Source organism: Vigna unguiculata, chromosome 5 (assembly GCF_004118075.2).
Source record: "Vigna unguiculata cultivar IT97K-499-35 chromosome 5, ASM411807v1, whole genome shotgun sequence".
NCBI lineage: Eukaryota > Viridiplantae > Streptophyta > Magnoliopsida > Fabales > Fabaceae > Vigna > Vigna unguiculata.
Genome location: NC_040283.1, coordinates 43,696,229 through 43,721,200, shown reverse-complemented (window position 1 = coordinate 43,721,200; position 24,972 = coordinate 43,696,229). Strand labels below are relative to the sequence as shown.

The following is a 24,972-nucleotide window of genomic DNA, read 5'->3' as shown; positions in this document are numbered from 1 at the left end:
AGAAATAAAACAAACATAAACTTAACCGAAGTTCATTTAAATAAATATAAATATTAAAAGTAAATAAAATTAGTCAACTTAAATAAATACTAACAATAAATACATGAAGAGTGAAAAAAAATATTTTTTAATTTATTTAAATTGTGAATTTAGAGACATGATTAGCTGAGCTCAATTATTTTGAGTATTGTAAATATAATTACTTAAAATGTATGTTATTTCCTAAGAGTGTATCTAGTTCTTAGGCATTAATTATGAAAAACAAAACCTTATCATCGCATTCATACATTGATTATTTACTCTTTTTCTTGCGTTCACAGTTGAAAAAAGGGAAGATTTTTTTAATCTTTCTCATTCAGATTTTTAAGGGTAGGCACGTCGTTAAATAGCAGGTTGAAAATTTAATAGAATAATGAATCAATTCTGAGTTATTTTTTTATATATTAAGTGGGGATTAATCTAGTTCAAGATAGAAAACTTTATTGAATAGAAAAATCAACGTAGTGGGTTTTTCCTTTCATCAACGTAGAATGAACTATTTTATTTAAACTAGCAAACAAAAATTCTCTCGAAGTTCCAAGTGTGAGTTAGAAGAAACGTACCTAATTGGAAACTTATATAATTGTTTAATGTGATTATACGAATTAACTTTGAAATCCTTAATAAACTTCAATTTAACTCCAGTGACTAGTCTGTTCAGGCAGCTGCTAGTATATTATTATGGACATAGATGAAAAATTTGTCAATATTTTTGGCAAAAAGTATTATTCCTAACTCAGCTGCTGAAAAAGTCAAGCGAAACAAAAAGTTACAATGATATATGCAAATTCAGTAACATTGTCCATGGATTTAGGGTACAAAAAACTATTGAAATTTTGAAGGAGTTTCCATTTCAGAATATAAATGATAGAACACGATATTACATTTTTAGATGGGAAGATATTTTCACATCCAATAATAATTATAATAGTAAGGGTTAAATATGTTTTTAGTTTTTTTAGTTTAAGTGAAATTTAAAATTAGTCCCTTTTCAAAAAATTTGACCAATTTAGTCATTCATCTTTAAAAATACGTAAATTTAGTCCTTTTAACCAATTTTTTTTAAAGTTTATCTGACGTTTCAAGCATATTTCATGATAGTTTTTGAATTGTTTACACCGTTTGATACATTTTAGCTTCAATGTTAACTCAAATATTATCATAAAATGCGTCTAAAACATCAAATAAACTTAACAAAATTTGATAAGAATGATTAAATCCACACATTTTTAAAGATAAAAAACTAAATTGATATAAAGTTTCGAAGATGAATTAATTCCAAAATACACTCAAACTTGAAAACCAAAAACATATTTAACCCTAATAATAATAAAAAAAAAGCCACTTAACAACTTACAAATGATTTTAATGATATAATAATATATATTAACATTTTAAGTTAATTAAAATACTAACATACTAATTGTTTAGTGATTGTTTTAAATTAGTGGTGTTAAAATATCAATAGCAGTTACTACATAAATGTACATATTGACTAAGAGATACCTTGAAGAGAAAAAAATAGATAATGATATTAATAAATTGGAGATGCGATATAAATGTTGTTGTCCTGAAGATATGAATGAGTCCTACCAATAGACTCAGCCTGAATTTATTACAACTCTACAACATTTCGGGAGACTTCTAGTTTTACGCAAATTTCTTTTTTTTTTTTCAAAGGGAAAAAGACATGATTTGAGTATAATTGGTTTTCCTAAGTTAAATGTCATGTTCATTCTCGTTATTATTATTGTTGTAAATTGTTTTCCACGGTTACTACGGTCACTTTCAAACATTTTGTGTTACCCAATAGTATGCAAAATGGCCAGAAAAGCATAGTAATAGACGTGAAGAGGACGTGTCTGTGATAGTAGCTTCTTGTTCCCGCTTTTACTGCTCCTTTTTTCTTCCCGGCACTACTACTATCCCTTTCCCTTTCTCTTTTTCCCATCACACACACACACATACAATTGAAAATCAAAATACCACTGCCACTGCTACTAGGATTTTGCCTCTCTTTGCCTTTTGGCTTTTTATGTGCATTTCTTTTCTTCCCACAAAACCCAACAACAGTGACATCGACCACTTCTTATAAAACACCTTGTTCCTTCACACATAACACTCCTAACTCTCTCTCTCCATTTTCCTTTCCTCTTTCAAAACGCAGATATTTATATAATTATCCAAATTGGGAACCTGAGAGCATGGACAACCAGCGTAGCCCTCTTATAACTTGGGCTTACTACTTCCAGGGAAAGGTACCTACTTTCTTTTACCCTTTAACTATACACACTTCAATGTATCATCAGCCTTAAAACAAGTTAATGGGGGCTCATAATTGTTTGAATTTCAGCACTAATTTTCCCTGTTGTTTGTGTACAGTCAATGGAGGAGCTGAGACAGTCTGTGATATGCACAACGGTGGAGCTTGAACAGACCAGGGCTGCAGTGCAAGAAGAGCTCAGAAAGAGAGATGAACAACTACTGAACCTAAAGGAACTGCTGAGCAAAACCATGAGAGAGAGAGATGAAGCGCAGGAGAAATGCCGGAGACTGCTCTTGGAGAAGATAGTTTTCCAACACCAACAACAAGCAGCTCCTGTGTCTGGGATTTCTAGCATTGAGGATGAGCCGAGAAGAGGAATTGACTCCAACAATGGCCTCTCATCATCGGATTGTGAAGAGAGCATTGTTTCCTCTCCGGTCATTGACCATCATCTCTCTCAACAACAACAACATCAACATCAACATCAACCCCAGTTACAACCACAATCCATGATTGAGCTAACACCAGACAAACCATTACCAGAAAAGGGGAAGCTCTTGCAAGCAGTCATGAAAGCCGGTCCTCTCCTTCAGACCCTTCTCCTTGCAGGACCTCTTCCCCAATGGAGACACCCTCCCCCACCACTTGAGTCCTTTGAGATTCCCCCTGTCACCATACCCTCACCACCACCACCACAATCACAATCACAACCACACCTCCTCCACCATGATTCCTTTCTTAACATTGACGGTAGCAGCACCACAGCCAACTGCGGAAGGGTTAGTCGGAAAAGGGTTTTCTGTGATGGCTCTGATTCTCCCACCGAGACCAAGTACCAGAGGCTTCTACTTCACTGACTTACTTCCCACAAGTCGGATTCACATATTTAGTTTCTAATTTATATATATATATATATATATATATATATATATATATATATATATATATATATATATATATATATTTATATATATATTTATCCGCGCAAGTTTTAGGATTAGAGGGTAAGAGTAACAAGCTTCTGTACAGTGGTTGTTCACTTGTTCTAGGACAGAACACAAGTTATCGGGATTTAACTCATTGAGAGAGAAGACAAGGATGATGAAGAAGAAGTGCTTGGTTTTGGTGAAGATTTGTCCTTGGCATTTTCAACTCTTTTGCTTCCTAGGGGCCTATATTTGATTTCTTTTAAATTATTACTATCATGTAACAAAGATACTGTAGTCCAACAAGCATTTAGTTTGAGTGTGTGTGGGTGTGAAGTGAGATTGATTGATCTCTGTAAGATCACATCAACAATTAAGAGAAATGGTGTGGAGTTGGTGGGTTGTGGAGATTAGTGTGTCCAACGACCAAAGGGAAGGTTTTTGAGTTCTGCTTGTCGGGTTGGGTGGACCCATAATTTAGGAACACAGGATCTGTTACTGGTGTGGTGTATCATTATGTTAAGCCTTTGTTAGGGTTGTTATCATTATGCAGGTCTAATCTTGTGCTTTTCCAAATACCCTTTATCATTATATTAGTTAAGTCCGTGTTTGGCATCTAAACTTGTTTTAACTTACATGCTTCTATAGTCTTAATTTGAGTTCACAAATATCTGTTCTGTACATGAGCAGAAAATGTTGACTACTATCATGCTCAATGAAAGCATGGCAATTGGGGTCGAAAAAAGAGAGATTCTGCAGACAAACGTAACATGCTGCATTATGGTATAAAAAAGGGGTTGAATTATATTGTGCGCAAAAGAAAAGGTTAAATTATATACCAAGAACATTTCTTATTTATGTAGCAGCAGGTTCCTTGTCCCTCACTTTCTTCCCGTGCCATACATCTCTTTTCTAAAAAAGAACCAGTTACATTTTAATTTTGTCCAACATGTACAGTTCTATATATAAATAAAAATTCATACATAAACAAAAGACAGAAAAATATGAATCTGGTCGAAAAATAATATAAGAATATTCTGCATGTTCTTTCTAGAAAACTCATATTGTTACTGAGGTGTCTTGGCCACACTGTTGGAAAAATCTTGTAACTGAACTGTGCCTGAGCTGTTGTCTTAATCACTGTTACAGCCTAAGGAATGGGTGCAAACTTTTAGCATTACTTTCCTAAAATTGATTATTTTCTCATTGATTGTTTCAGTGTTAATTTTAGCATAACGTAATTTACAATTAAGCACACCAAGATAAAATAGTTAGAGTCTCAATTCCGAGTCTTAAAAGTGCAACCACATGACAAACTTTACTACTGTGCTGAGTTGAATTTTTGAGGTGCCTGATATGGAAAAAAGAATTGTGAATTCGTCCATCCATTTTTCTTAACCCTTTAATCAACCGCTCACACACCGTTTTCCCTCGTCAGTGTGAACCAATTTATGCATGTAACACCAGCTAGTGAAATGTTTAAATATACATTTTGTTCCATACAAGTACAAAGACAATCCTCGACTTTATACATTCTAGACGAGTCCATCTCGACCTTCTAAGATGGTATATGTTTGACTCATAAGTTGATAGTCATTAGTATTTATTATCATATGATACATCAGGCTGATTTTGGAATCGAAGTATCTTCTGCAGACACATCTTCCATTATAGAGTTCGAGGACGAATATCTTTGGAGTTGGAAAGTACATATCCCTTAAAATTGTGATACTTGAAGCATCTTAGAAGATTTTATGGGATCTAGTTGAGTCCCATAAAAACAACATTGTAGGTAATAAGTTTGAGTGGTATGTTACATTACATAGTATTAAGGTAATGTACTAGAGTGATTTTTTTTTTTTTTTGCAATATTGAAGAGCTTAAGTTTTTGACCTCTGATGATTGTGATTTTGAGTGGAAAGAAAGAAATTAAGAATGTGTTACTTTCAATATAGCTAGCTAGCAATGATTTTAAGCGTTGCGACAATGTATATCCTTTGGAGAGATGGAAAAAACGCGCTAAGGCACATTGTGGACAGTGAAGTAAGGCGCAAATGGCGCCACTCATGCATCACTAAACAACACAAACCTTCACACTTCGGTCAATCAATGAGGAACTAATCTGCCATACAAACACAACTAACTTGGACCTAAGTTTGACATTGAGAAATCCAGGTCCATGCAGAGGCCCAATCTACAGGCCCACTTACCAGCTTGCATTCAAAAGGATTCTGAATTAAAAATAAAAGATAAAAGTATGGAAAAAGGGAATAGAGATGATGAGTGAAGTGAAGTGTGGTGTAGGTTAGGTTACTCCAGGGAACGCGGAGGCTTGAATATTTGGTTGATTTTATAAACCAAATTGTTCAAAATATTAGGCAGAGTTCCACGTTGAGTCAATTTTTTTCTCTTCTCACTCAAGTCCATCGACATTGCCACGTCACATTCGGTCTTCAATGCAAACACATTAAATTATGCAAATTTTATTTAAACTTAATTGAAGTAAATGAATATCTTCTTCCAAGGGTTCATATGTTGTTATAAGATATTTCCTTTTTTCTCCTTCGTAAATTCCTAATGATATCTCCCTTCACATTAATTTGTAACTTTGTTGGGGAGATAATTATACGCCTACTTTTAACTTGGCATCCTAATTTACATAAAATCATAAATAGTCTATAGGTTAAAATACTCCATTGGTCAATGTTTTTGTTGAAAAATCTCAAATAGGTCCTAAGATTTTTTTTTTTTAATTTCAATGAGGTCCATATTTTTGAAAATGTGTAACAATTAGGCTCATTCCGTTAGTATGGTGGTAACGGTGTTAAAGATATGTCACGTGTCAGCTTCTCATTTCTTTGAATTTTGAATTTTTTTTAATTTTTTTAATTTTTTTTTTTGAAAATTATTCATGCCTGTGTCACATCAATATTGTGCCACGTGTCAAGTCAGTAAGGTAACACGTGTCAAGTCATTGTTTGAATCTCAATTTGGTCCACATATTTGTTATTTTAATTATATTTCAGTCCATTTTTTTTAATTTTCAATTTCATCCTCTCCAAATTGAGATTAAATTTAACTTTTATATAAATTTTATAATGATATTTTTATTAAACATTTTAATAATATTAAGTTTATTTTATATTTTGTTTTAAAATTTTAGGGTTAAGTATGTTTTTAGTCCCTAAACTTTGGTCAAAAATTGAAATTCGTCCCTGGTCGAAACTTTAATAAATTTTGGTCCCTAAAATTTAAAAAGGAATGAATATAGTCTTTTTAACCCAATTATGTTAACTTTTTTCAACATGTCGAATGTGTTTAATGTTAATATTGGAGTTGTTTATTCCGTTTGACACATTCTCGGCTCAATATTTACTGAGAAATGCGTTCGAAACTTAAAAAAAAGTTAACAAAATTGGGTTAAAAGGACTATATTCATTCATTTTTAAAGTTTAGGGACCAAAATTTATCCAAATTTTGGCTAGGGACGAATTCCAATTTGGGGTCAAAGTTTAGGGACTAAAAACATACTTAACCCAAAATTTTAAAATATTTATTTTAACTTGTTACAAAATTGTTTTAAATAATTTATATACAAATATTAGAGTTGGTTTAAAATTAACAATTTTATAAATTTAAATATAAAATTTTAAAACAATTTTGTAGAAAGTTAAAATAAATATATTTAAAAAAATTTCAAAAATGGACTGAAATGTAATAAAAATAACAAATATATGGACCAAATTGAGATTCAGACAATAATTTGACACGTGTCACCTTACTGACTTGACACATGGCACAATATTGACGTGACACGTGGCATGAATAATTTTCAAAAAAAGTTTTAAAAAATTTAAAAAAAAAATTTAAAAAATTTAAAAAATTTTAAAAAAATTCAAAAAAATGTGGAGCTGACACGTGGCACATCTTTAACACCATTAACTATATACTAACGGAATGGCATAATTGTTACACATTTTAAAAAATATGGACCTAATTGAGACTAAAAAAAATCTTAGGACCTATATGAGATTTTTCAACAAAAACATGGACCAAAACCTAGTCTATATTTTAAAACTCATCCATCAATCTAACCCATTAAGGCTTACTTAGTAATGGGATTGTGGATAATTTCTATGGAGCTTTTAGTTCAATCTCCATTACAGTCGTCGTACACACACATACAAAAATAGTTAATTTAATCTTCAAAATTATGTATTGATTAATTTATTATCTAACCTCATTAAATAAAATCAAGTTAAATCTTGAATTTCGTAACAAATTAACGGGATCCCAGGCATTAGAAACTAAATTAATTGACACACACTGAAGTTAAAAGAATCAAATTAATTGATACTTAACTAATTTAGTATTAAAACTCAAACTAATAAGATATTATGTTAAACATTAAATTATTACGCTCACATTTAAAAAAAAAAAAAAAAACCTGCTAAACCATGGAACTAGACAAAAAAAACAAGCTGCCCAACTAACTTAAGGCCCAACTCATATAGTCTGTTCGAAACTAGGAAACTAAAGCCCTATGAATATAATTTGGCAATTACTTCTTGCACCGCATATTGTTTTCCTACACCTCATTATTTTGAAATTTATTTATTGAAACACAATAAATAATTCTGATTATTTTTTGGAAGTCAATCATTACTTCCTTTTAAAAAAAAAATTGATGGGGTGGGAGATGAAATTTACGAGGGAGGAAGCAATTGCCATATAATTTACATGCTCCATAAGAAAGTTATAGTGATGTTAGGGTAATCTTTTTCACATTTCTTTTTAGGGTTAAATATGTTTTTCTCCCTCAAGTTTCAGCGAAAATTGGAATTAGTTCTTCTTCAAAACTTTTGACCAATTTAGTCATTCATCTTTCAAAATGCGTGAATTTAATCCTTTTAACAAAATTTTGTTAAGTTTTTTTGACGTTTCAAGCGCATTTCATGATAGTATTTAAATTATTTATACTGTTTGACAAATTTTTGTTTTAATGTTAACTTAAATACTATCCTGAAATGTGCTTGAAACGTCAAATAAACTTAACAAAATTTGGTTAAAATGACTAAATTCACGCATTTTAAAAGATGAAGGACTAAATTGGTATAAAGTTTTGATGAGAGACTAATTCCAAAATTTACTAAAACCTAAGGGACCAAAAATATATTTAACCCTTCTTTTTAAGGGAGAAAGAAAATTAAAATAAATTTTTTATGAGTTAATTCGTAAGAACTTTCTCACGTAATATTTCTTTTAAAATTTTTAATAAGTTAATTTTAATTTATAAAATAGTTATTTTATTTTTCTTTTTTTATAATAGTGTTTATACAAAAACTCCAAACCGTTATTTGGTTCATACAAAAACGATCCATGAGAAATTTGGGAGAGAAAATCGATAAAATATCTTCTTTTTTTCTCTAGATTAAATTACGTATTTTTCCTTTACTTTTTCTCCCTCGTTCGAGAACATAGAAATTTCAAACTCTAAGTAACTATCGTGGAATCCTTTAATGATTCAAATGACAATAACTTAACTTTATCAAAAAAATAATTTTATACCACTTCTAACAACTGCCATCTCAATTGTATAATAAAGCTCAACATAGACTAAATCTTCTTTTCAAATCTTCAAACTTCACCTTTCAAAATTCTGAGAGTACTTGAACTCTTCTTCAATCGGTCTTAAAAGCATTTAAAATTCTACTCCGTATATCTTTTTTTCCTTAAATGTTCCTTCCAAGTTCCATCATTAACAAAATATTATACTTCTTTTTTGGCCAAGTACCATTAATGCAGTTATCCTTACTTCAAGAGCTGAACTTGTCATTAAATTAGTTATCACGAAAAATCCACAGAAAGAGACACAGAAGTTATGAAGAAGTGAAAGAAAATGAAATGCATTTTCATTCTGTGCCTCTGTATGAGATTGGATTAAATGTTTGACGGTGGTATTAAATTTGGTGCCTGTGGATAAGGCAATAAGGTATTAACTCTAAGGAACCGAACAAGGGCCTTATTATTTTTCACTATCCTCTGCGTATGTGGTCTAGAAAACAGTTGTAAAATGTTGTATACTGATATTGTGCAGATAGAATTTTGTTTAATGGCGAAAAAGTTGGTGCTTGCTGAGACGTAGTGAATGTTGCATTGCAATTAATCAGTTTACCCTTGTTGAAGGGAAGAAGCATATCCATTTTGTTGTCACGAGCCATCAGGTTCCTATCTCTGTCTTAGACACTTACACGCTGTTCCTTGGTAGGTTTAGTTGCCTTCAACGTGGGCAACTAGAATGATGGCTACAGCACTTTCTACTTGCAAGTTGCCCCTCAGTATAACAACATTTAATGTCCCTCACCTAAGCAAAAGTTGGCCCCTCAATATAACAAGAGATCAATTTTCTGTAAATTTAAGGAGGAAATATAGACGAGGACGAACCTCCGATCATTATTGTGATCGAACGCTTACCACTAGGTCAAAAACTATAATCATCAGTCATGGTGCAACTCTTTTTACTTAAGAGTGTAACATAAGCTCAAGCACCATGATTTATTTGATTGTGATCCGGTCTACTTGGTCTCTATCACGGAATAATTGATACCACTTACAATATTATTGTCACGAAAATCCTTTAAAACGAGTAATTTCCTTATTTGATTTGTAGGTCTTAGTTAACCATACTTCTGTTTTAATCTAACTTCAATTCTAGAGTTTGTGTGCCTTCGTGATTTGGGCATTGACATATCCAACATTTAATGCTACGCAAGCAGGAAATTCAAAGTTGAGTTTGGTTTAGTGAAGTTGAAAAATGCGAGAGAACTTTTAGCTGTGGCAGTTACCGTACGTTGTTACTGATGTATTAATATGACCTAAAAAGTGAAAATTGAGTAAAGAATGAAGAGGAATATGCAACAACAACCACTGATCCTGTTTCATAGTCCTACTTTGCTCGTTATGACATAGACAGAATATTAACATATTCGTTTCATTCTTACACGAATAATTACCTTTACAGTATATTAGTTTGATGACTGTCAGTGTACAATCTAGAATCAGAGCTTGTGATAAATGTCCATTTGTTGATGAAAAAGTGTGCTGTGTTATCCATGTGGAGTTACTGATACTTATATGCATAAACCAATTTCATCGGCAGACATTTTCGTTGTCACAATAAATATTCCTTCTCTACGATGAGGTATCTTTTGCAGGGACTAGGAAACAATGTCTGCATCAGGCTTTTTCATAAAGCCTATCCTTTTACACGTCTACACTCAAACCAGTTTTTTTTTTAAGAGATTTTATAAACTTAACTTAAACTTATAAAATTCACATATACTATTTAAAATCGAAAGATATACATTTTGAATTTGAAATTAATGAATGGTCCAATAATAATTCGATAAATGACACAATAGATCTTACACAATCAAAAGAATTAAGATTTATTTATTGAAAGTCTCACATCGACTAAAAATAAGGTCAATTCACAATATATAAGTAGGTGTAATTCTTATTTTACAATTAGATTTTGTATGGTTGAATTAGGTTTAAAATCCACTTCTAAGTATCAGTCTTATGCATTAGTAAGGTATTTTGAAATTCAAACGGTATGAAGTATGATGGTGAAAGCATGCAGCTTAATTTAGCGGTGTTTAATGGTAACAGTAGTTGTGCAGGTACAGAGAGGAACAAAGTAGGTAAGGGAAGTGAAACCAATTTGCCCCATCCAGAAACTAAAGTGAAAGCTTGGAATGCAAAATAAAGAATGGCCCACGATATTCATGAAAATTCGTTACCAGTGCAACTTTTCATAGATCTTCGTAAAATAAAGCACAGAGAGAAGATGAAACAAAAGCAAGTCAAAAACTGTTTTTAAGTTGTCATTGACAAGGGCCATTGCTATGTGATGACAAGTGTTGCTTTTCTTTATTCTTTCTTTTTCTTTTCTTTCACAAGTTTTGCACTTTGTTCTGCAATATTCTCAGATCATTCATGCTATGTTACCATTGTTTTGCACTTTGTACTTTCATTGTTGCAGATTCATATTTTCTGCTAACTAAACATTAACATGGGTTGCTTACCCTCAAAGAAATAATAAGTGATAAAGAAAAATTTGTGTGATGTATTTATATGTTTCTTGAATCTATAGATGAATAAATATAAATATATTAAAATATTATGTTATCCTTTAATTTTTTTAAATAATTAATTATTATATCATATTAGTATATTCAAACTCTGCAGTAAAAATAATATTTTTAGAAATATTGATTCAGAATACCTTGAACACTTGTTTCTAATGTACGTATATATCTTAGTATTTCAAATTAAGTATCCGAGTATTTCAGATCAAATAGGTATGAAGACATTCATAAAATGTTTATAAATATACTTACGAATTATCTATTAAAATCTTGAAATCCACACCACAAAAATAGTGTTATGATGCAAAAATAGATGGTCTATGATCTGATAATTGACTCGGGTGACCTTGCCCACTAGAGTACAATTATATGCAATTATAATGTTTTATTTTTACATATACACATACACATGTCCCATACCCCAAATTAAATATGATAAGACAAAGTTTAGTAACCTCATTGGCATAGATGAATAAGCTCAAAAGTAACAGTTTAAAAACTTAGGCTAAAGTATTTTATGAAATAATCCTTATAACTTTACTGAAATTTTGATTGTTAAGTTCTTAAAACTTGCAACAAAATATCAACAGTTTATTAATAATTAAACACTTTTAAAAATAAATGTCATTGACACAATAACTTAGTACTAGAATAACTTTTTATACATTTCCTGGTTACAAAAATAAAATAAAAAATCCTAGACTAATTTCACAAACACTGTAACTCCTGGTACTAGAATTATAATGTGTCAAGGCAATGTTAAGGTTAACGGTCGTTCAAATTTAGGAAAAAAAAAAAAAATATATATATATATATATATATATATATATAATGTTTAACTTAATAAATTTAAATGGCTATTAATTAAGAAACTGGTGCAACTACATAGACAAATATATTACTTAATCAAGCACTTAAATATTGTTTAAATAGTTTTTAGCACCTAAGAAATTGTATAGAAAATTAAATAGTAATATTGGTTTAAAGTGTGGGTATAACATTGAACTCGTTAAACATACTAACTGAAAAATATTTGGTTTAGTTTTTAGTTTGAAAAATAGGAATAAAACGAAAATGTTTATTTTATCCAAATATAATATCATATGTCTTTGTCTTTAAGTTAATTGATAATTAACCGACATTTATAAGTATGACTTTTGAAGGATTGTTTTACCGTTTAATTGCATTACAATTTATATTTGTCATTATATGCTTTATAGTTATGAAAAACATAATAATAAATCTGCACAGTAAATTTAATATTATAATATTATATAATTATTTGTAATTGTGATAATAAAATTATATTGTAAATATGGCAGTAATTATGCAGAACCAAGAAGATTTCTATTTAACAAATTTTCACTTATCAATAATTTTGTAAGAAATTTTTTTAAACTTTATAGTAATAAAATCTGGAAAAAACGATTGAAAATAAATTTTGAAATAGTGAATTACTTTTTTTTTTCGAATCTTATGTTAAACTAAAGTCAAATAAAAAATATAATTTTCTTATATTTGGAATTGAAACAAATGATCATAAAGTAAAGTTGATTAAAATATAGTTGAAGCAAGATGAAGATACTTTGGAGACAATATTTAGAAAAAACCAAAACAGAGACATTAATGTTGGTATGGATCCGTGCAACCGCGGAGGTTCATCACATGAATCATGGGAGCGGGTGCTATTAGGTTTGCTAATATTAGTCTGAATTCATTGTTTTAGGTACTTTGAAAATTTTAATGGGTGGGTTATGGGTTTTTGTATTATTAACAATTTTGTAATTTTAATTATTTAATTTATTAATTAATTTTTTTAATATGATACATTGAAAAATTATATATTCAATTATTATGTTATATTTAATAATTATAATTTAGTTTTTAAGTCTTAAGCATAAGTTATACTTTTATTATATATTTTACATAATTTATCCTGGTGGCTCGACCCGCCACGGGTTGATCATTTAGTGAGTCAACCCAACCTGATTCACTTATTAGTGAGCCCAAAAAATTTAACTCGACCCGACCCATCTTGACGAGTTAAGCAGCTCGGCTCACGGACTCATTTAATTAAAAAAGCTACAATTTTTTTTTTGGTCAAAACTAAATTATAACTATAATTAAAATCTAAATAAACTTTAATACAAACTAAAATAAAAAAATATCAAATTATTTGTGTTGGCTATAAAAATAACCTAACATGACCCAAATATAAAATCCAACTTAACAAAAAATACTTGTATGACCCTTTATTTGCGGGTTGGTGAGCCAACCCGACTTGTAAGGCCCCATTTCTTTTCTGCTCTAGAGTTGGTGGGCTGCCCTTGTAAGTGGGCCTAAAGGTTGGCCCAACGTATATAAACCCTGCTATGTTGCCCTAATCCCATCTCACACTCACTCTTTCAGAAATCAGCCGTCAACCCTCTCACCAAAAAGAGCTCTGCTAGGGTTCGTTTCTTCATCTCGAACAAGTCCGCTCAAGCTCCGTTTTTGTTTTCTGCTCCTTGTAAGTGATCCCCAATCTCATGCCTTTTCCACGTAAGAGCTATTTTCTGTATTCCTTCACTTAAGGTTCCATAATAACGTTGTTCTGCTACTGTTCAGTCGTTCCGCCAGTTTTCCAGCCCGTCTCTCGAACTGCCGTGCTCCAAGGTCCCGCGTCGAAGTTCTGTTAAGCCGCTTTCCAGGTACGGGAAGTTAGGGTTTTAGTTTCGAGTCATTATTCTGAACCGTGTACGAGTTGGTTGCTGATTTTATGGTGTGATATTTCGTTCTGATATGTTAGAGTGTTTTGCATGAGTAGTTTGGATGAAGAACATGGCTGTACAGTGAAGAACAGTGGCGAGACCTGTTAATCTCGCCCAAGCGAGTCCAACTCGCCTAGGCGAGATGAAACAGGGAGCTCACCTAAGTTTTTGCATGAAAGGTCGCCCAGGCGACTCGCTTAACTTTTGAGCGAGCAGGCAACTCGCCCAGGCGAGAGGGATCTCGCTTAAGCGAGATCCCGTGTTGCTCATGCCCTTGTTTTTGTGCTCTCGCCTAGGCGAGGGGGAGGCTCGCCTGAGCGAGCACGTCTCGCCTGAGCGAGATGCTGGGCGAGGCAGTGCTGTGATTTGGATGTTTGATGTTTCCCGAGTGATCTATTTTGGTTGAGTATGATTGTGTGATGATGGACAGGTATATAATAGAATATTTTGCATGTTTTGGCATGAGTTATGAACAACGTATGACGGGTTGGATATAATATTGACATGTGAAATGAATGAATGGGTTGGAACTAAAGGGATACGTGATTAATATGAGATGAGACCCTAGACTCATGGGGTGGTGATGATCAGAGGTATGAATTCGAAATTTGACGCGTATGAGGAATTAATCTCAGGGGTTGGTATGAAAATGTAAATATGATTTTAATATTCTCTTATTGCTGAATTATGAATGTTGGTCCGTGTCAGCGTATAAATTCCTTGGGGTCTCTAGGTGAGACCTCCGGGGTCGCGCTTCAGTGGTCGGGACGTAATTCCATGGCCCCTGCTAGTGAGTGTTCATGGTGGTGCCCCATCTGTATAACTAGGTAAGGATTCAAGGTAAGGTTGCATCCTGACGCTCCGAGGAGCCAGTTAGTCTCACTTAGAGCGGACTGACTTTTGTGGTGGGAGTAGCAGGACGCCTGAAACTCATTAAGGGCTAACCTTGTGGTGGGATAGATTTTGATTCATCGTAACACTGGTAACACATAGCTCAGGATCGAGCGGCTCAAGATCGAGCAGAGGTATCCACCACAAGTGCAAGCATCCGCTGAATCCGACTGAGTTATACGTATCCGGATGAGTCGAGTCGAGTCGTAGTGTATTGAATGAGAGTCATAACATGTTTGGTTGATTACATAGATGTGAGATGATGAAAATGCTTTTAACTGTATGATGCATATGTTGTTGGCTCTAGCTTACCCGTTTTGTTGCATGGTTGTGTTGTATGTGGCTATTCTTCCTCGCGATGATCATCAACTTGGTTGATGGGAGCAGATGGGCAAGGTTCTCGTGGTCAGCAAGGGAATGGTGGTTCAACAGCTTAGCCATCTGGGCTGGAGTCTTTTTTATTCATGATTTCCTTAGGGCTACGGCCCCTGTATCGTCTTATGTTTTCGACTCTACACCCCTTGTTAGAATTATATCTGTTTTCTGTTGGCAATCGTGGTGTGCCAGGTTGTAGGGGTTACGTAAGGACCCCAAGACTACGCTGCTATACTTTATCGCGTGACGTTTCCTTTAATTTCGATTAATAATTAAATGGGACGTTACACGACTTATCATGAGTTGAACCCGGGTGAATCGGGTCAAAAATCAATCTGTATTAAAATTTATAAAAAAAAAAATTAACCAAACCCAACCTGAAACCATGGTGGACGGGTTAACGAATTCTAACCCATTTTGACAGCTATATGTAAAACAATATTTTTTGAAACAAATTTTCACTTTAAATTTTAACATAGAAAATGCAATGCAGAAAATGAACTAAGAGTAATTTAATCGGTCTTGTTTAAACCTACTAGATAAATATTTAGAAAGATAGGTTGAGGAGATTAATTGGTGTTATCCTTATTGTGCTTTCAAAATATTATGTGGATATTTTAATTTTTTTTCATATATTTTAAAATATCAAAATTAGTGTTTATAAATATATTTTAAAAAACAAAATAAAAATAACATAAAAAACAATGAAAAATAAAAATTCGTGACTACGATTTTTTCTTCTTCTTATTTTCAGAATTTTTTTAATTCAATGCAATACTTTCAAATCATAATTAGATTTTTAAGATAACTAGTAGGTTATATAAGAAGAGAAATCAAATTAAAATTATACAACTTTTATTAAATATTACATTATTTTGATATTTTAGATTGAAACATGTTTTTCAGAATTAATGTTGGATTAAAAATTTCTTTAATATAGATTATATACATAAAATTTATCTTATTTTAAAATAGTTTATTTTTTATATAAATAAAACATAATTTCTGTTTACTAAATTAAAATAAAATATAGTGAATTATGAGTAACTTGTTCACATATATAAAAATAACTCATATTTTACATTAATCTTATATCTTAGCAAGTGATTTATAAGTATCTAAGTTCCATTTTTACTACCCAATTTCCTTGTTAATGTGAGAATTTTATTGGTGAAACTTGATCCACGGAAATTCTAATTCTTTTTAGCACACAATCTTTAAGCATATTGATATATCTCGTCGAATCTTGAAACATATAGTAATTTTGTTTAGTTAGGTAGATTCAATTCATACAAGTTTTTTTTCTTATATACAAAATATAATCATAGAAGAGAATGATTAAGAAATAAAAAAAAGGCAAAAGGAAAAGTAAGTGTAAGAGCATAACATAAGAAGCATGTGTCCATCAAATCAGCCAAAAGATTACAGGAACTAAGCTGCAACCTTCACTTCACTTCCTGTCTTGTCTCTGTTTCAATCTCAATACAAACTTTCTCTCTCTAAAAGCTTTATATTCTTCACTTCACACTCCACTTCAAACATCACAAACCTCTCTCTCTCTCTTCAATTCTCTTCTTATTCTAATTTATTTGGAACTTTGTAACAGTTCACGTTCTTCTAGGCGCGACCTTTCATAATTTGCAACTAAACGAACCAACGTGACCACATAGATTCCTGTACGATCTTTCTTATTGCTTACTTTTTTTACGCAGGTCTTTCTTTTATTGTTTAATTATTGGGTTGTTATTGCTGATGATTTTCCAGGTTCAATAAGATTTATGGTGGAAGAGAATTAATAATTGGACCCAGTAGCAAGTTGCGGAGAAAGTTTGAATTTTAACGAGATTGTGAATGTGGGCATGGAAGCACGGATGAGAAAGTACCGACAATTGAGTCCAGAAAGGGCCAAAGTGTGGACGGAAAAGTCTCCAAAGTACTATCAGAATCGGAAGGTGCCGGTCGTTTACTATCTTTGCAGGAATAGGCAGTTAGAACATCCTCATTTCATGGAGGTTCCTCTTTCATCCCCTGAAGGGTTGCTTCTGAGAGGTACTTTTATTTTATATTAAAAACGGAAAAGTAGAAGCTTTTTGTGATTTTTGTTCTGTTTTTGTTTGTGGGGTGTGGTTTTTTGAGGGGTTCTCTGTGTGCAGATGTGATTGAGAGACTAAACGCTTTGAGAGGTAGAGGCATGGCTTCTTTGTATTCGTGGTCTTGTAAGAGGTGAGGAAGAAGTTATTTAACTCCTAATTAATCAGTATCTTCTCTTGGTGTTGATTTTGTATAAATGAATAAATGCCGAGAGTTGATTGATAGGGTCTGTTCTTGTACCTTGTTTCTTGTTTCTCTTCTGCATTTTGGGAAAGTCAACGCAGGATGATGTTCATTTCATTTGTTTTCTTTCTCAGAAGCATAGTAATGGAAGAAATCGAGAGTATCTTTTCCCAATGTTCATTGTTTTAGTTGAATGAATTAGTTGAGATTGTTGAGCTTTTGTGTTGTTGCTTCACCCCATGATCTGATTTTCATCATGTATGTTTGTTTATTATGTTATTCAGAAGCTACAAAAACGGATTTGTGTGGCATGATCTCTGTGAAGACGATCTAATTCTACCTGCTCATGGAAATGAGTATGTCCTCAAAGGTTCTGAGCTATTTTACGAATCAAATTCAGGTTAAGAATGTTATTTTCAATGTTCTGTTTGTCTGAATCATGGGGTGTTTTCTTAGCCCCTGTTGAGATCTTATAATGATTGTGGATTTGGCCTTGCAGAACGTTTTGACCCTAATGTGAAAACACAGAACCTGAAGCAGTTGCCGGAACCTGTTTCTTGTAGGAGCCATGATGAGGCTTCAACCTCTTCCAGCATGAATGAGAAAGATACAAGAAACTCCCAAGAAGATGATGAACTTTCGCCGAGACAACAAACCGGTTCATCTGATGTGTCTCCTCAGTCTAGAGCTGGAACAAGTGATTCTCTTAGCTTACCATTGACAGAATACAAAATCTACAAGAATGATGGATTAGCAGATGCTTCAACTCAGACAGAAGAAAACATTGGCAAGCCCGAAACCCAGAAAACCTGTACCAGAGGTGTATCAACCGAGGAAGATGGATCATTGGATCAGGAATGCCATGAAATAAGTGATACTCAAGTGAAAGACAACTCTGAAATTGGTAGGGATACTATTTCTCCACTCCCTTCAACTTCTAGTCCATCATCTTCTGGAGGAAAAACTGAGACTTTGGAGTCCCTTATAAGAGCTGATGTGAGTAAAATGAACAGCTTTAGGATCCTAGAAGAGGAGCGTATTCGAATGCAAACCAATGCAAGGTTGAAAGCCTCAAGCCTACTAATGCAACTGATCTCATGTGGGTCTATATCTGTGAAAAACCATAGTGTTGGCCTTATTCCTTCTTACAAGACCAGGTTTTCCAATTCCAAATTCCCCTCCCCGTTGTTCTCAACTTCTGTTATGTTTGGGGAATTTGACTGTCTGGCAGAGAAAACGAAGGTGATGGGCCTCAAATTGGAAGACAAAGAATATTACAGTGGGAGCGTAGTGGAGTCTAAAGTACTGAAGGAAGAAGGTGGACATAATGTTGTTCAAAAACACTCTTCTTCTTACAGTGCTGAGAGGTAGGTTTTGCTTTCAATTCATTTCTTGCAACATGACAAATTAGCATTAGGTAGAGTTACTGTTTCCATTCCCAAAATCATGGTTTATCACATATTGCTGTCTGGTTTGTTGCAAATGGACCACACTAGTCTTTAATTCGGATAACTCTTGTTCAAACCTTAGGAAGTGTGTTTGAGGAGTGACCATTTTTGTTGCGTGTTATTCTTTCAAAAATAAATAATGCTGGATTGTGACATAGTACACAAATAGAAAATGTCTGAATCTGGTGTTAAAATGCGTATGTTACTTGGAGTGTCCGGATTGAGCCAAACTAAATGAATGATTTTGTAGTTAGAAACACAAAGGATCCTCTGAGATGCTAGTTAATTATCAGTACCAACTCAAAACTCAGATGCATTGACTACACTATTATATACAAAACAACTTTAAACAGTTTAGCAGCATCTGTCAAGTCTAATAACTTTGTCAGTTCAGAACTTGTTCAAGGTGAAAAAGATCATAAAAATTTTCTCAAATTCTTTATTTTTGAAACTTGTTTTCGAAACAGACAATATTTAAGGGAATATACTGCTTTCACATGCTTACTTAGATCTATATTTATGATATACCACAGCAAGATGATTCAAGGGAGGCTTCAAAAGCACAAAAGAAGGGCCTTCATTGCTTTTTAATAAAGTCATTGTTGAAATAAAATAGATATCATTAGAACTTCCAATAGCTAGCATCCTCCCACAGGAGAGATGGAGAAAAGAAAAGTAAAAAAGCAAAAAAGACTGAACAAATGGAGGATTTGGTTCTCTTTAGTTTTCAACTCCTATCATGTGAAACACTTAACTCTGAGAAAAAGGGACCTATGGAACAATAAAGAACAATAAGGCTTTTATGTTTTGTATGCCAGAAAAACTGTCGGGGATAACATCCTAGTTTGATAATATATTTTGCAGTAGAGTTGATAGAACCCCCATGGGAACGAGTAGCATTTCTTACAAAGTTCCACTATCTTGTATCACATGCTACAAAAAGTAACTGGTGATAAAAAAAAAACATTATGACCAACTTTGTAGGTTCATGTCTGAGAGTGGTGTGATTGATTTTGAGTAGTGGTCACATCCTGGCCAATATCTCATGTGCAACAAACATGCAGGACATCTACAGAGTTGAAATCACAAGACACTGAGGAATTATCATCCCCAGCAAATTCAAAACGCATGATATCTCCCGTTTCTGATGGATCAAGAAATTCCATGGATAGAATCAATGGTTCAGACATATCTTCAACACCATCTAATGGAAGCAGCAAAAGGATCACTGAAACTTCATCAGGGTCAGGGAGAAAGCAATCTAAGAGAATAGACTCATTCAGAGAAGAGGAGAGGGTGATAAAAATTGAAGAAAGTTAAGTGTTGTCTCTATTCTGTTTCTACTCATGTCATTGAAAATTCTTTTTATTTGTTTGTTCTTACACTTTTCAGTGATTGATTGATGAGTTTGATTGAATTCAACAGGCTTGCTTCTGGAGCTCGGGTTATAATCCAGTCTAAACCATTTTGAGACACAGCATGCAACACAGTTCTTAAATATTTTTGTTAGGCAGCCAGCAAAAACTGATAGTTTTCAGTTTTTGTTTGAATGCAACATCATGGTACAAAGTGAAGGTGTGGTCCCAATGGTATCGTATTGCATCTTATAGGGACAGAACCACCTGAAATGAAGTGATTGCACATTTTTTTGTAACTACACATACTCATATATATATGGTATTATTTTGCCTTGCATCTTTTGTTTGCTTAAAGTTAGTGCCTGCTACTTTGCTTGCGTTTCCATCTTCCAAGGCTAAAAATGACTGCACCAAAAAAGTGCATGGTCGTTTTCAAAGGCGTTGCCAATTATGTTAATGTTAGATGTGAGATTGAACCCGACACATGCACTTGTATTGAACATTAAATGTCTGTCCGAAAACTACAGAAGAATATGGAATTGTGTTCCCAAACCAAGTTAATAATCCTATGTATATGGAAAGTCCTTGCTGAGATTCTTAAGGTTATTAATAGTTACTTCTCTCTTTTAAGCTATATGGTAGTGGATTTTTTTAGCAGATAATAGCAATCCGTGGAAATCTTCAAAAGCTTCATGCAAATTGCAAAGAAATAAATAGTGGCGGTGATCTGATCTGGGTTTAGTTAATATGCTTTTTGTCTGTTTATGGGATATAGCTTTCATGTGAATATCTGAATATTATGTATGATAAGAATTCAAGATAAATTAAAAATCCTACATTGATTAAAAATGAATAAGAGGATAAATATATAAATAAAAAAAATTATAGATTTATTTGCTTAAAAATTTAGATTGAATGCGATGAACTGTGTTAGGAATTTAAGGTAAATTAAAATTTTTACATTGATTTAAAACGAATAAAATAAATAATATATAAATAGAAAGATTTATAAATATATTACTTTAAATTCTAGACTGAATATGATGTCTTAATATCTTATATAAAGGTATAATATAGATGAAGAATTCTAAAATTTAAGATTTTTTTTTATAATTTTTGTTCTTTGATCTCTATTTAAAATTTAATGCCTGAAATTTAAAATAAATCTGTTCTACATTCAAAAAAATCTCATAACTTGTTTTTAGTGGTTTTTAATAACTCTGACTTTTAAAAAGAGTTGCAATTAGTTTTTTACTTGTAACAATAATGATGATGACAATTAGACTATAACGGTAAAGGTCATAGTAAAATCGGAAATAATTAGGAACGGCTATTACAACCCTATCAATGAAATAATAATAATAATAATAATAATAATAATAATAATAATAATAATAACTAGCGTACACAGGTGCGATAGCGTTTGTGTGTACGTATTTTTTAAATATATGTAATATTATATTAGTAGGTGATGATAATATAATGTTATTAAGTTAATATATAAAATAAAATTATATTTATTAAAAATAAAGTAAAATAGAGAAAAGATGAGAGAATAACTGTTGATAAATAGAGAAAAAGAGAGGAGCAGAGATAAATGATTTTATAACAAAGTTTATAAAAATAACGGTTAATTTTCAAAAATTTAATAAATAATTATATTTAAAGGGTAAAATTGGTATTTTGAAATGTAGAGACGAAAAAATCCTCTATATTGTTATAGATAATAATAATAATAATAATAATAATAATAATAATAATAATAATAATATGATAAAGAGATAATAACAAATGTTAGATATTGATAACCCTAACAAAAATGATAATGATTATTATTGTGATGACATAGAAAAGAAGAAGAGAGAAAGAGCAGTATTTAAGTAGTTAGAATAGTAATATGTAATCAAACAAATTTGTATACTTTAAGAAGCATGTTTTTAATGCTTAGATGATGTTAATGACAATGATTGAGATGTTAAAAGAGGATCCCTCTTTGTTAGGGTAAGATTTAATGTTGATGCTCAACCATACTTCTCATTGCCTCATGCCTTAGTTAGTCTTCAAATGCGAAGAAGATAGTTTATTTGTGAAATTAAATTTAGTATTTTTAATCATGTATCAATTATTTCTCTCCTCCACTACTAATATTATTTTCAATACTTTATAACAGTAAACAAATATTAAATAACAACTAATTTAGAGATAAAAGTTATTAGTCATTATATAGACTAAATTAGACATTATTTTATAAATTAAAAATTATTTTTATCTAAAATAATATTTATTGTTAATTGATTTGTGGATTAAAAAATGCACACATAAACTACAAAAATGTCAACACGTGGCAACACTGAACGTCAAAAAAATAAAAATTAACGTTGTTATGTACAATATCAAAGTTTAGAAACCGATTTCAAAATTGTATTATAATTTAAATACAAACAATATAATTAAATCTTATGATAATAATAGTAATAGTAATAATAATAATAATAAAATAATAGTATAATAATAATACACTAATTACATTTTTTAACTTATTTTTTAAACACAAGACTAAAGTTATAATCTTATAATTTTATATTTTTTTAATATATTAATTCAGTAACATCATTTACAAATTTTCTCATTCTCACATTTTTTTTTTATTTATTTCTCATTGTCTTCATTTTCACGTCAACATCTTTTTCTTCTCAAATAAACTCCTCCATTTTTATCCTTTAATCCAAACACAACTTTAGTTCTTCCATCCAAACAAGTTTAGTGGAAGCTAATCCTAAGCTAGTTAAAATAGAGTTTGTTACATAATGTTACATAAATGACTTCTTTCCAAATAATAAAGTTTATTACATAAACTGTTGTTTTCGATTATTTATATTTATACTTGAAAATATTCCTTTTTATCTGAATTTTCACTTGCGGTTAATTTTTTCCCTTAGCAAATGTTTCTCGTTCACAGTCACATCTAAATTAATATAACTTTTAGTTTTTTTCAAAACTTTTGCCTATTAAATATGAACTAACCCTTAATTGTATGCTCATGAAAAGTTAAAAACATCATCATTAACATTCTTGAAACTAAAATACATTTTTTTCTTAAAAGTTATGTAGTTTAATGAATCCATCAATTTATGAAAATATACCGAAGGTAAATTCACTCCTAATGAATTCAGAGTTTTTATTTTTAGGATTAAATATGCTTTTATCCCTTAAATTTCAATGAAATTTAGAATTAGTCCCTCTTCAAAATTTTTGACCAATTTAATCATTTATCTTTAAAAATGCATGAATTTAGTCCTTTTAACCAACTTTTGTTAAGTTTATCTGACGTTTCAAGCGCATTTTATGATAGTATTTGAATTGTTTACACCTGTTTGACACATTTTCGTTTCAATGTTAACTCAAATATTATCATAAAATACGTTTAAAATGTCAAATAAACTTAACAAAATTTGATAAGAAAGACTAAATCCACGCATTTTTAAAGATAAAGGACTAAATTTGTATAAAGTTTCGAAAATGGACTAATTTCAAAATTCACTTAAACTTGAAAGAACAAAAACATATTTAACCCTTATTTTTAACATCATAACGAGAATTCACCGGTAAAAGAGAGGATGTTACAATACAAAAAGTGGAAAGAGGAAAAGTTTTAATGTGAGATATTGTATAATAAAACTATATATGCATATGATTAATTTGAGGGTTACTTCATTCTTCTCTATAATTCATATTAGGAACTAAAAAATAATCCAAGGCTTGACTCTGTTTGGTTATACAAAAGAATAGAATGGATCATGCAACATTCCAGACATCGCATGAACTTAAGAAATTCACCATGACAAACTAAAATAAGCTATAACATGACGTACCCAACAATATTTATTCATTTGTACATGCAGAATATTCCTGGTGCTCATTATTTCTAGAACCAAAACCAGAAGAAAAAAAAAATCCTATTTTTCTATGGTATAACAGCTATGAAGCTTATTAAAAATACCCCGTGTTAGAATGAGATGAATTGAACTATTAACTATAATAAAATGTTTACAGTGAGCCATGGCACGTGTAAGCGTCACCTCACACTGTTGTCTCACACACCCCTTTTCGTGTCTTCCACAAGTATTGTTCCAAAACAGTGATGTTCATTAAGAAATTCAACAACTCTGCGTGTGGTTCTTTCTGATACTTAGCTATCATAAAATAAAACTAAATAAGGCATCAAAACCGTGGTCAATGATGTCAGTTTAGATTCTCCTCCTGAAAAAAGAAAGGGTCAGAGGATCCACAACTTCAATCATCTGATCAAGGTCAATGGGATTATATATTTACTCTCACTTTTCACAGTTACATATGCAGTTCATATCTGCATGTTTTTCTTTCAGTAACAAGTCAATAGTTATAGAAGAAACAGTGGATTCTTTTTTTTTATCAAATGTTTGATAATTTTTACAAAATAGGGAGTATTACTGTGGTGCAAAGTTTGACGGCTGTT

General features: G+C 31.6%; 2 protein-coding genes across 3 annotated transcripts; both read left to right on the top strand.

Annotated features, from left to right (window-relative positions):
* The first annotated feature begins 1,997 nt into the window (after positions 1-1,997).
* Positions 1,998-3,183, top strand: LOC114183436 (bromodomain-containing protein 4-like). Its single transcript, XM_028070457.1, has 2 exons — positions 1,998-2,297; positions 2,422-3,183. The coding sequence occupies exons 1-2, from the start codon at positions 2,244-2,246 to the stop codon at positions 3,160-3,162; spliced, it is 795 nt and encodes a 264-aa protein (XP_027926258.1). The 5' UTR covers positions 1,998-2,243; the 3' UTR covers positions 3,163-3,183.
* Positions 3,184-16,803: 13,620 nt separating this feature from the next.
* LOC114186104 (protein UPSTREAM OF FLC-like) lies at positions 16,804-20,814 on the top strand. 2 transcript variants are annotated; one of them, XM_028074125.1, is made up of 7 exons: positions 16,805-17,073; positions 17,162-17,446; positions 17,551-17,620; positions 17,956-18,071; positions 18,171-19,038; positions 20,184-20,435; positions 20,545-20,814. In XM_028074125.1, exons 2-7 carry the CDS (start codon positions 17,257-17,259, stop codon positions 20,588-20,590), a joined length of 1,542 nt encoding a protein of 513 aa, XP_027929926.1. In that variant the 5' UTR covers positions 16,805-17,073; positions 17,162-17,256; the 3' UTR covers positions 20,591-20,814. The 2 variants fall into 2 exon arrangements, with proteins under 2 accessions (XP_027929927.1, XP_027929926.1); XM_028074126.1 differs by lacking the exon at positions 20,545-20,814 and having other exon boundaries at positions 16,804-17,073; positions 20,104-20,344.
* Positions 20,815-24,972: the final 4,158 nt, after the last annotated feature.

Bases quoted from the DNA above. Each gene is read 5' to 3' on its own strand.
- LOC114186104 (XM_028074125.1), top strand. From the start codon at position 17,257: ATGGAAGCACGGATGAGAAAGTACCGACAATTGAGTCCAGAAAGGGCC. The intron at 17,447-17,550 runs GTACTTTTATTT...CTCTGTGTGCAG, and splicing joins TGAAGGGTTGCTTCTGAGAG to ATGTGATTGAGAGACTAAAC. The intron at 17,621-17,955 runs GTGAGGAAGAAG...TATGTTATTCAG, and splicing joins TATTCGTGGTCTTGTAAGAG to AAGCTACAAAAACGGATTTG.
- LOC114183436 (XM_028070457.1), top strand. From the start codon at position 2,244: ATGGACAACCAGCGTAGCCCTCTTATAACTTGGGCTTACTACTTCCAG. The intron at 2,298-2,421 runs GTACCTACTTTC...GTTTGTGTACAG, and splicing joins CTTACTACTTCCAGGGAAAG to TCAATGGAGGAGCTGAGACA.